The sequence below is a fragment of the Tursiops truncatus genome, chromosome 4 (assembly GCF_011762595.2).
Source record: "Tursiops truncatus isolate mTurTru1 chromosome 4, mTurTru1.mat.Y, whole genome shotgun sequence".
In the NCBI taxonomy this organism is placed as follows: Eukaryota; Metazoa; Chordata; class Mammalia; order Artiodactyla; family Delphinidae; genus Tursiops; species Tursiops truncatus.
In genome coordinates, this window is record NC_047037.1 from 141,032,808 (window position 1) to 141,044,832 (window position 12,025).

The 12,025-nt window shown below is 60.1% G+C and overlaps 1 protein-coding gene across 13 annotated transcripts in view; it reads left to right on the forward strand.

Moving 5' to 3' along the window:
• PDE9A (phosphodiesterase 9A) overlaps positions 1 to 12,025 on the forward strand; it is a 97,569-nt gene continuing 85,544 nt past the window's right edge. For 4 of the 13 annotated variants that reach the window (XR_012331632.1, XR_012331631.1, XR_012331634.1 and 1 more), the window contains exon 1: positions 6 to 183. Coding sequence is in view for 5 of the 13 variants with exons in the window: in XM_073804541.1 (XP_073660642.1) it covers positions 115 to 183 (69 nt within the window). In the remaining 8 variants the exon portion in view is untranslated. Of the gene's footprint in view, positions 184 to 12,025 lie in introns of all 13 variants that reach the window. The other 9 variants (XR_012331638.1, XM_073804541.1, XM_073804542.1 and 6 more) reach the window with 9 other exon arrangements.

Genomic DNA, 12,025 nt, shown 5'->3' on the forward strand with positions numbered 1-12,025 from the left:
TGGCTGGTCCCCGCGTCCTCCCGCCACCCACCCCCTCCTCCCACTCTCCGCCCTCCCCGCGGCGGCTGGCGTCGAGAAAGTACAGTAAAAAGTCCAAGTGCAGCGCTCGTCGAGATGGGAACGGGCTCTTCCAGCTACCGGCCCAAGGCCATCTATTTGGACATCGATGGACGCATTCAGAAGGTAGCCCCCTCCCCAAGCTTCCCAGCCCGGCGCGGGCGCCCTCCCGGCGCGCCCCCTGTGGTGCCAGCCCGGCGGCGGCCCCTCCCCGGTGACAGCGCGGGGTCCCGGAGGCGGGTGGGGGCCGGCCAGGGGGCGCCGGCGGGGGAGGGGACGGCGGTCGAGCGAACCGGCATCCGTGGAGCCCGCTGCGGCCCTCGACAACTCGGGCCGGGGGTTGGTGGGGCTCTGCGGGGCAGGTGTCCCCACGCGCGGCCCCGTGGAAAGGCGCGACTGCAAGGGGGGATTTTTTCCATTTCGTGGGCAGAGCTTTCTTTGTAACAGATCTGATTAGGCTGAGTTCCTCCGTTCAGAGGCTGGTCCGTTAAGCCTTTTACTTCCGGTGGAACACTCACCCCGGGAGCCGGTGGGCAGACCTGCCGGGCAGAGTCCTCAGACAGGGAGGGTGCCTGGAGCTCGCAGCCCCTGTGGGGACCGGGCACCGCTTCCCGGCCAGCAGGGAGCAGGTTGGGCGGAGGGGTGTCGGTAGAGGCTGGCTCAGCAGGGACTGCTCATCCCCCACCTCCTTCAGTTACCCATCCCAGCAGGTGGCCGGCTCTGACCGCCAGGGGGTGACCCCGGGGCTGCTCTACCTCCTGGGCCCGCAGAGAGACTGGGTGACCCTCTGGACCAGCTTTACATTCAGAGCATCTCCTGCTTCTCACTGGCAGAGAGGGACGATAAGAAAGCTGGCTTGGAGCGGGCTTCTCCAAGCTCCCCGTAAGGTCCTGGGCGCGGGGGACAGGGAAGGCCCCAGGGAGGGAAACGCTCCGAAATCTCAGCTGCATGTTTCAGGGAAACCCTGCAGCTGCCGCGGCTCACTTTGATCTTCTCAAGGTGGCGCACCCAGAGCTGGGAAGCAGGGGGAGATGCCCCAGCCCGGCACGGAGTAGCCTCGGGGAGCTGGGAAGCAGGGGAAGATGCCCCAGCCGGGCACGGAGTAGCCTCGGGGGCTCGGGTGTCTCCGGTTCTCACACAAGCCTCTGCCAGCCGCCTCACTCTCAGCCCATCCCCTGCTTGATCCCAGGAAAGGAGAAGTATGGGCTCCCCTTCTCCCACTATAGCCCGCTTCGTTGGAACCATATAACGGGGAACAGGAAGCAGCTGAAACAAGGGCAGGTGGCCCACCCCCTCTTACTTCATCAGCACAGGGCAGGTGGTGACCTGATGCAGTACTCCCCCCAGGTCCCCGGACTTCCAGGGCTGGGCACCTGTGACCGCACAGGAATTTAAGAGCCTCCCCAAAGGAAGAAAGGGCCCTCCGCTGAGTACTTCCCTGCCCCAGCATGGACACACATGCACACACCTGGGCACGCTCGTGTGCACATGCGTTCACACACAGCACGCACATAAAAATATGTGCACGCACCACATGTAAACACACACGAGCACAAACACACACGCATGTACACACGCATGTACACACGTACACAAGCACACACGCTCTTTCTACCCCAGCAGAGGAGAATTCTCCAAGATTGGCCCTTTTTATCTTTGGAGAGAGGTGAGATGAGATGCTGTCACCATCAGAAGTGACACTTCCTTCCCAAGAACTTCCCAAAGGTCTCCCGGAGAAATTCAGTGGGATGTGGCTGAAAAGTGGAAGAGAGGGTCTGGAGGGAGGTGAAGGTGAGTGGCGGGCTCAGCTCAGCCGTCATTGTGGGCATTTTGCGGCCGAGATGCTGAAGGTTTGGGTGACCTCCACGGAAGCAGCCCTGCAGGTGGCCCTGGGAGGCCGCGGGCACCTGCGCTCGGGGGTGCCAGATCTGATGTTGAGGGTTGGTTCCACCACTTTCTGTGATCCTGGGCACCTAACCCTTGGCTCTTCTGAGCTGGCCTCCTGGTCAGTAAAGTGGAACAAAAACATCTGCTTCATAGACTCTCATGCGCAGTGAAGGAGGCCATGTAGACAGAGTGCCTGGAACACTCTGGAACACAGCGGGCGCGATGCTCTCTCTCTGTTTCGTCCGTGCCCTTTAACTAATACAAAAGGGGGGAGGGAGACAGTGGTCCTCAGACCTCTGCCATCTGTGTCAGTGCTTCTTGACCTTGCTGTGCGCCCTCTGCCTTTGTTGCCGGCCCTGTTGGGGGCTCCTGGCTGCATCTCTAGCCCTGGGGGAGAACCGGATCATTTGGGTTTCCAGGCATGTGCCAGCAAGTCATAACCCCGCGCTCACCTCGCGCTCGACACCCAGCAGCGCTGTTGGGACTTTAATCCTGGGTTGAGAGCTCCCACAGCAAGGCTTCCAACGGCTGCGGTTTCTTTTCTTAAAGTCCCAGGCACTGGATTAATTCCTAAAGTTCCCAGCATGCAGTCGTGTTCTCTCTCCCTTTTATCCCCATCCCACCTCCTTTCCGGGAAAGGTCACTCTTGAGGGGAGAGCCCCGCGGAGTCGGAGTCAGGGGATGAGGCAGGTACCGCTTCTGACGCGTGTGCCGTTCTGTCCGCCCATCGTCCCTCCTGCGGCCCCCACGTTGTTTCTGCTCCCTGTCTGTCCAGTGCCCCGGCTCCTGGTCCTTCCACGCTCCCCCCAGAGAGGGCCCCAGCGGGGAAGAAGAAGATAACAGGCAGAACAGTGGCTTCTGGGGCTTCCCTGGTGGCGCAGTGGTTGACAGTCCGCCTGCCGATGCAGGGGACACGGGTTCGTGCCCAGGTCCGGGAAGATCCCACATGCCGCGGAGCGGCTGGGCCCGTGAGCCGTGGCCGCTGAGCCTGCGCGTCCGGAGCCTGTGCTCCGCAACGGGAGAGGCCACAGCAGTGAGAGACCTGCGTACCGCAAAAAAAAAAAAAAAAAAAAAAGGAACAGTGGCTTCTGCAGATGGTGTCGGCTCCAGCAAAGCTTGGGGTGCAGACGTAACGTTGTCTTTAGGGACAGCCAGCCAGCGTCCCCGTCTGAGGACGTACCGTAGTGATCGTACCGTAGGTGTTCCAGGTTCCTAGAGAAACCGTGGCGGCCCTCGGGAGGCTGGTTCACTGCTTCCTTGGTGTGAAGGAGACTCCAGCACACACGGGCACTTCACCTGCTCAGGTATCCAGTGGGAGGCCGCCACGGGGATCTGGGGTCCACTTGAGGGATCCGTGTTCCATCCGCCGGATTCTCCTGCAGAGGTTGTGCAGAGGAGGCTCAGAGGGCCGACGTGGCTTATCTTCCCGGGTCTGGGTCCTTCCTGGGTCTACACAGAAGCAGCATCCCAGGTGGCTGGCAGCCATGGCAGGAGCCAGACGGCGGTCCTGTCCTAAGCGCCTCCACTACCACCCCCACGGCCTCGGGTTAGTTACCTAACCTCTCTCTGCCGTGGATTTCTCCGCTGTCACGCGGGGGTGCTAGTTGTGCTGCGTGTTGTAGGAGTCCAAGCGGACAGGGCAAATAGCTTAGTTATCCAGACGAGTTTACTGAGCAGCTGCTATGTGCTGAGAGCCGGGATCCAGCTTGGTGAGTCCCCCCGAGCCATGGCCCCTCTGCCCCCTGCTTCCCCCGGAAGGGACAGATAGTAAACTGCCGCTGTTGCAGGGTGCCTGGTGATGGGCAGGACACCGCGGGATTCGGCTGGCAGGAAGGGGCTGTGATGCCGGCCGTACATGGGGCCCAATGAAGAGGTTTCCTTCCTCAGAGAAGACTGGCGTTGTGGGGAAGGAGCCCTTCTCGCAGACTGGGTGGCCTCAGGAGGACCCAGGCCGGGGACTGCCGTATGGCCAGGGCTGCGGCCTCACGCGGCCCGCAACACCTCTGCACACCTGTCCCCATCGCCTGCGCCTCCACCTGCCAGGGGGGCGGGTGGGACCTGGCACCTCCCCGCCCCAGGTGAAGGAGGAGGGAGTGGGAGCCCCCAAGCCCGGAGAGCCAGCACCGCAGCTCTGAGGACTCTGCTCTAGGAGCTGATGCGTCCTGTTCCTACCCAGAGGGCTTGCTGTTTCTCTCCGCAGCTTCCCCTGACCTCAGAACCTGCTCCTTTCTCCCACCCGTGTCCGGAGCAAGGATGAGCTCAGCAGGGTTGCCCAGGGCATGACGGGACAATGCCCTTGGCATCAGGGAGCTTGAGGGGTCCCGCCTGGTGGCACGTCCGGGCGTGGGTCTGCCCACCTCCTGAATGAGGCAGAGTGAGGCCTTTGTGGGACCCCCGGACCTGGCCTTGGGCTTGGGTTTGGTGAGAGGCCTCATCTGGGCAAGACTGGCCACCCTGGAGACCACGATAAGTGCCGTTGAAAGGGACCGCCTGCTGGTGCATCGCCCTGGTCTAGCGGCCCCCTGGGGGACGGCCCCTTGTCAGGGGGGCTGCCCTCGGCCTCTGTGAGTTGCCACGTCCTTGTTCCCGCCTCGCTCTGCAGCTGGAACTCAGGTCTTAATGGGCGATCAGCCACTTGAGTTCTACTAAGTTGTTTCTGCTCTAAAATAATGGAACAAATGAGAAAAATCCAAAAGGAAGAGCAGTTAGAGCACTGGAAAGTTAAAATGTCAAGAGAAGGCTGTTCCCAGTTCCAGCGCCTTGTTGTGGTTGGTTCTCCCCGCCCTGTGACTGTGCCCCCTTCCCCGCTGGGGCTAAGCCCCCGTCTGCCGGGCCTTCTCTCCACCCTGCTGCCCTCCCCCAAGCCTGGCCCTGTTGACACCTGGGACCCCAGGCCGTGAAGCCGGCACTCAGCCCCCGTGGAGCTGCGGGGCCGGGCCTGCCATCCCCTCCCCAAAGGTTCCCCCGGGGCTCAGGCCCGCCCTCCTCCCTGCGCTGGGAGCCCCGGCTCTGCCCGCCCTGCCGCAGTCTCCCTGTGCCGCCCTGCCCTGCTCTGGCTCTGCGCCCTCCGAGGACGGCAGCCTCCACTGCCTCTGGCACAGACACGAGCCAGCGCTTCAAGCTGGCCGATCGTCTTCAGCCTGTTTGCTGCAGGGTGCACCTGCCCCCGTCTGGTCCAGCGCGGTCCGCATGGCGGGGCCTGGAGTCCCTCCCCGGCTCATGGAATGTCTTCCCCCTCCTGGAATGTCTGGCTGGCTGCCTGGTGAAGCCTAGTGGAGATTCCCTTTTGCCCGCAGACGTGTGCCCCTGCTTTGCCCCACGCTCAGAACATCCCTGGCCTGCCGACCGGAAGGGTCTATGCCCGTCTGTACAGGGATGCACTCCCTGGCCAGGCAGACCCAGCGAGTCCTCTGGGCTTCTGCGCTGCTGTCCTCTCCCCACATCACTGCCAGGTGCACTGCCCTCCGCAGTCCCAGCAAAGTCATTTATCCTCCTTTTAATGTTCATAATGTAAGAGCTTTAAAAAGATATTGAAATGGTAACAAGCTAATTGCAACCAAGGGAAGTTGGAGAAAGGGGGTCATTCCATACCCTTTCAGGGATTCCGGTGCAAATGGAGGTATAGGGCTGGTTGTGATGGGGAGAAGACCCAGCCCCTCGCCTGTGATGACCCTCTGTCTGCAGCTGCGCCAGAGCCGGGCTGTGAACACTGATGTCTCCATTTTCAGTCTCTTTTGCAACAAGTAGATCAGCCGCTAAAGTAAGTCAGCCTGACTCCTGAGATGCCGTATCAGGTGCTTCCAAATAAGATCTCTTGGAAACTGAGTCTCTCAAATTTTAGCCCGAGGTCGTGGAGAACTCGGGAGGCTGCTGGACCCCCTCCTTCCCACTATACGGTCGGAAAACCTCTTAAACCAGACACTTTCTGACACCCGGGCGCCCCAGCACGGGGTTGGCTGGAGGCCCGAACCTCACTAATGTCATCAGGGTTGACGGGTAATGACATGGAGACCTTGCCGGCTAAGCGCAGGGGGGCCGGAGCTGCTCTCAGCGGTCACGTGGAGGGGCAGAGGCCGTGGTGCTGGACAGACAGCCTCTCAGTGCCCGGCTCTGCCACGGAAAGGTCACCTTCTCCTCGGTGAGGTGGGTGCAGTGCTGACGCCCCACACGGGGTGATGCGGATGGCGCTAGGCAGCACTTGTACAGAGCCCAGGGCGGAGCCGGCCACCCGGGGAGGCTCAGTAAACACGTCCTGTCCCCCGGCCCCCTCCCTCTGCCCTGTCCACTCGGAGACTCTGGAAGAAGCCTTCGCAGTGCCTTGGTGTCCCCGGTTTCATATCTGTGAGCCAGCCCACTGTGACAGACAGCCACAAAGACGGGGCCAGTGCCAAGGCCCCGAGACCCCGGCCCACTGCCCAGGGCACCTCCCTCTCCGACCCGGCAGAGGCGAATCTCTTGCCCTGAACGAGAGGGCCAGTGGCCTCACCAGAACCCTTGTGGGCCAAGCAGCTGCTTGGCCTCAGAAACGTGCAGAGTACGGCTCTGAGTGTCAGGGAAGAAAAGCACGGGCAGGGCGCCCCGTCAGACAGCTTCTGGGAACCTCATTTGCACACTCAGCTGGGATGCTGAGCCCTGTGCCAGCCTCAGGGACCCCGACACAAGCCCAGCAGTGGGCAGCAGGGGCTGGGCGGACAGGTAGCCTTGGGTCGCTGCAGGCTGGGGCCCCACTCCCCTGTCCTGGGTTTGCGGTTCGCAGGTGGCAGGCTGCACTCCTGGGGACTGGGGGAGGTCTTTGGCAAGAAGGGCTGAGAGGGTCCCCAGAGGACACAGAGGGCCCTCAGGTGTCCATGTCAAGACAGCTGCAGCCCAGCCCTGCCCCAGTGAAGGATTCCTCCATACTCCCATCCCCTCCCCTTCGGCTGGACGGGCCATGAGACGGGAGGGGGGCCCCGGCAGCCCCCGCCCAGGTGTGGCAGAGGATGGGCTCCAGCCTGGAGGACGGCTCGCGGCCGGTGCAGGAGGCGTGTCAGCCGCCCAGCTCGAAAGACGTAGAGACGGAGCCACGGCCTCTTGCTCAGCTCATCGGGCTAATTCCTCCCACTTTCGTGGTTAAGTGTTGGCATTGCCAGGGTTCTGAATCTTTTTGAGAAAAAAGTATTCTAAGGTAGTGCACACTTAAAGATGCAGCCGTGAGAGTATAAAAAGTGCACCCGTCTCTCCCCGGGCACCGGGTTTACAGCCGTGCTGTGGGTCACTGTACAGGGCATTCACGTGCCTTGGAAATGGCACCAGACGTTTCCAATCTCAAAAACAACCTCTGCAGTCGATGCTGTGGTTATTTGCCTTGGCCGCAGCCCTGCCTACCTGTCCCCCACCCCATCACCCCACCAGGTACCACATCTCCTTCTCAATTCCCAAAGCTGATCGCCCGATGGGGACTTTTGCCTGAACAGAAACTCACAGCACCTCTGAAAACTCGGTCTTGACACAATGAAAGAAGAGCGAGAACGTTCTGTTCAGTTGGCTTTAGATGCCCTGCCTAACATTTTTTTTAATTTTTAAAAATTGTACTAAAGGGCTTCCCTGGTGGCGCAGTGGTTGAGATGCAGGGGACCCGGGTTCGTGCCCCGGTCCGGGAAGATCCCACATGCCGCGGAGCAGCTGGGCCCATGAGCCATGGCTGCTGAGCCTGTGCGTCCGGAGCCTGTGCTCCGCAACGGGAGAGGCCACAACAGTGAGAGGCCCGCGTACCGCATAAAAAAAAAAAAATCATAGTAAAATACACATAGCATAACATTTTACCGCCTTCGCCGTTTTCAGTGCACAGTTAGTGGCGCTGATACATTCGCATTGTTGTGCGGCCACCACCACCGTCCATCTCCAGAACTTTCTCATTTTCCCAACTGGAACTCTGTCCCCACTAAACTCTGACTCCCCGTTCCCCCACCCCAGCCGCCCGGCAGCCACCACCCTACTCTCTGTCTCTGTGAATCTGAGTCCTCTAGGGACCTCCTATGAGTGGGATCATACAGGATTTGTCTTTTTGCGACTGGCTCATTCCACTGAGCTTAATGTCCTCAAGGTTCATCCTTGTTGTAGCAGATGTCAGAACGTCCTTCCTCTTTAAGGCTGAATAAGATTGCCTTGTGCGGATGGACCACATTCCATTTATTCGTCAGTGAATTTGCCTGCTACCTTTTAAACCTGAATCATCTCCACTCTTATCACCTCAGTTCGCAAAGCGTAGGTCTGTTGCAATAGTGAATTATTGTGTCTTCTGGAAAACTTTGTGTTCCCAAAGCCCTCCCCCGTTTCCTGGTCCTGGTCGTGCTCATCCAGGGCGGTTGTGTGGTCTATGAAGTGAAATGTTACAGGCGGGGACGGGAGTCAACTGTTCAGGGAAGATAGATGCTTTTCAGATTCAATTACACTCAGTCCGTTTACCAGCAACATGACATCACGGTCGAGAGCACCGATTCTGGGGCGGGTTCGTCTGCGTTTGCACCCGGGAGCGTGCGGGCAAGTTACATGCCTCGGTGTCTCCGTCTGTGAGGTGGGGGGAAGCCAGCGTCCACTTCACAGGGCCGCAGTGATTAAATTCAAGCATGTGTGCTGAAACGGGGTGGCATGTGGTGTACGTTTAGGAAGGTCGTGTTATTTTTACTTGTTTGTTTATTATTTATGCATGTCATGGATTCAAGCCGCCGGATCTCCGTGTCTGGCTGGGGGAACCTTCCCGAGACGTGTGGCCCTGTGTGTCGTGCCATCGTTCCAGGCACAGGGCCGTGTGTCCAGGAGTGCTCTGTGGAATGGGGGGGCCGGCCCAGCCCCTCGGGTGTGTCCAGCTCTGTGATACCTGGTGACTGTGTTCCCCAGGTCGGCCCCCAAACCTCTCTTCCCAGCAAAGAAAAGCCCGCAGATGCCTTTCATTTCTCCTCCGACTGTTTCGGAGGTGGCGCTCCATCAGGACAGCGGTGAGAAGGGAGGGCAGGGGAGGGGGACGTGACCACCCAGTGCAGGCTCTCCACTTGGATGCGCTGGGACCAGCAGTCCCGATCGTGACGTGGGGCAGCCTGCATGCCCGCGTGCTCTCCAGCTGCATGAGGGTTTCCGGGCTTCTGGGTCGTTTGTTTTGCTGGAGGGGATGGTAGCGGTACCCACAAGCACTTAATGATAATTTTACAGGCGAAACCAGCCTTTGCTGTGGAAACGAGCGGTGCTTGGAGAGTGCTCTGCTGGTCGCTTTCCCCTGCGGCCCCAGGACCGCTCTGCTGTCTCTGTCCCTTGGATGCCGGCTGTGCTCCCCCAGCCCCCGTGTGCAGCCTGGGAGAGCTGCTCGGCCCTGGGCGATCTGTCACAGGCAGACCCTCCTCGGTTTAGCCGAGAGGGAACACGGCCGCAAGGAAAAGCGGCCGCCGCCCTGCGGTCACCACCGCCCAGCTGCAGGCTCCGGGAACCAGGGTGCTGTCCAGGTGGGGTCAGGCATCCCCGAGGCCAGCTGCAAGGTGCATTGATTCATTCTGTAAGCAGAACGGTTAGCAGACCCAGTGATTCAGGCTGGCTTTATCCCCACAGCTTCTGTCTTGGGGATTTTTTTGTTTTTACATTTATAGCCTTACAACTAACAGAAAAAGAGGCAGTGCATTTGACATGATCGTCTAGAGATCTTCAGTAATCTCTCCACCTGCGATTCCCATTTGCAAGAACAGCTAACCCAGAGCATCGTTCCTTGTTACGTAAAGGCTGACTGCCGGCAGAAGCAGCCGGGCGTGGCTGGCGGCTCGTCTGGAGCCCGTCTGCCATGCGCACCGGTTTCAGAGCGCTTCGGGGAGCAGCCCCCAAAGTGTCTGCGCTCAGAGTTGTGTTATATAAGCTTCACAGGGGGAAGAGTCAAGATGTGGGCAGCGCTTAAAGGCTCAAAATTCATGGTCACACATACCCTGAGATCTCAGTGAAGCTTCTTATGTAAGCCTCAGATGTCTTACCATCACTATTAATAACAGAAAAAGAGCAAATACAAGAAGCAGCGGAACACGTGACTCAGAGATGGCTTAAGATGCCCCCTGGAGCCCGCAGGACGTGCGGCGGTGGTCCAGCATGTATTTGAGACCCATTTTGCGGGGGGTGCTTTGAAGGCTGAGCCCCAAAGAGCGGAGATGGGAGATGGCACCTGTGCCCTCCTGGCAAAGACGGCCCCGAATATTCCAAGGGGTGAGGGTCGGAGAGGCACTTCCTGTGGCAGGGTTATAAAGGGGCGCGTGTAGGAGCAGTGAGTTTTCTCCGGGAGCATTTCTTGAAGCTACTGGCACCAGGCAGAAGAGGGATGAGATGGGTCCCAGCCTCAGGGACGGAGAGGACACTCCCGTGCAGGTGATGCCTGGGTGATGGAGGGTGCTGAGGTGGGTGGGCAGAGGGCGAGGGCGGCCCTTCTCAGAGTCAGACTCGGCGGCCTGCCCTGGGCACCCAAGATGTTAAGCCTGATCGTCAGGGCCCGATTCTCAGGGCTCCCGTGAGTGAGCCTGGAGGGTGCGGGCTGCGTGCACCGGCGGACGTGGCTGGGTCCTCCACCTGCTCCCCTCTCCCTGCACCCCGTATTTCCCCCCCGGAACGTGACAGCATATGCCAAGCCCTGCACCCTATTTTTTCCGACTCGTCCTGTGCACGGCATCTCCCCTCCCAGGCCTTTCCCTGAAGCCCAGGGCCTCTCCAGGGATGGGGGACTCTGGGCCTCTTGGGCACTGGTGCTGGAGCAGCGGGGCCCCCTCTACGTCTGGGGTTTCTGACTCGGTCTGCGGCCCTGTGGTGACCCCTCCCCACATGCCCCCAGCGGATGCAGGTTGGGTCCAGACACCACAGGGCCCCCTCGAAGCCTCCAGCTCCCACCCCGCCTTGGACGTGCCAGGCTTGGCTTCTGGAAGAAAAAGCCAGGGTTTAGTGGCTCTCGGCCAACCGCTGTGAGCCCCAGGCATCTCACTAAAACTAGTGAGCCCCAGAGGGACTGCTTGGTTCAGCGCAGAGGCTGCACGGGTGACACGGCCTCCACAGGCTGGGTGGCACGGGTGCCACGCGATGTGGGACAGTGGGCGTCTCGGCGTGGCCCAGGAGACGCGACATCGGGGACGAGCACCCCCGAAAGTGCAGCCGCACTGAGCAGAAACCCCGATCTTTGGAGGCACTTGTAGCAGCCGTAGAGGATGCCCAGGGGGTTTCCTCCCGATGGTGGGCGCCGGCCTCCTCCTGGATGAGACGCAGGACGGTGGGGCTTGGACCCGCTCAGGGCCCCCAGCGTCACCCATGCCCAGAGACATTTCTTTTCTGGCAGGAAAACTGTGCTCAATTTTTCTAATGAAATTTCAAGCGATAAAAAGAAAAGGAAATACAGGAGGCGATGGAGGGAGGGAGGAAGGAAGGCGGCCCCCACTGCAGATGGAAGCCTCTCAGCTCCCCTGCGTCCCACGACCAGCTCAGCTCACTGGACTTTCTCCCCAGCTCCCATCTCAGTGCACACGCCACTGTTCGCCAGGGCGCCCGCGTGACGGCCCCAGGTGCCTCTCTGGCAGGTTCCCGCCTGCCTGCGTTGTGACCTCGTCCTGTCTTTGTTCCCGTGGGTCCCCACCGTTTGGGGTGAATTGTGTCGCCCCCGAAAGATATGCCCACGTCCTAACCCCCAGTACCTGTGAACTGGACTGTGTTTGGAAATAGGGTCTTTGCAGATGTAACCAAGGTGAGATGAGGTCATGCTGCTTGAGGAGGGGCCTTTATCCCACGTGACTGTGTCCTTCAAGAAGAGGGAAATAAATGTGCACGTGCAGAGAACAGAAGGCGGAGGTGGAGACTGGGGTCACGTGTCCACAAGCAGGGAGCCCCAGGGGTTGCTGGCCGCCACCAGAGCTTGAGAGAGACGAGGACGGACGCTCCCCGAGAGCCTTCGGAAGGACCCAAACCCGCCATCGCCTTGACGGCAGACTCCCGGCCTGCGTAAACTTCTGTGGTTTTAAGCTGCCCGTTTGTGACACTTTGTTCCGGGAGCCCCAGAAAACTCATACAGTTGCCTCGTTTTAACTTCATTACCTCTTTAAAG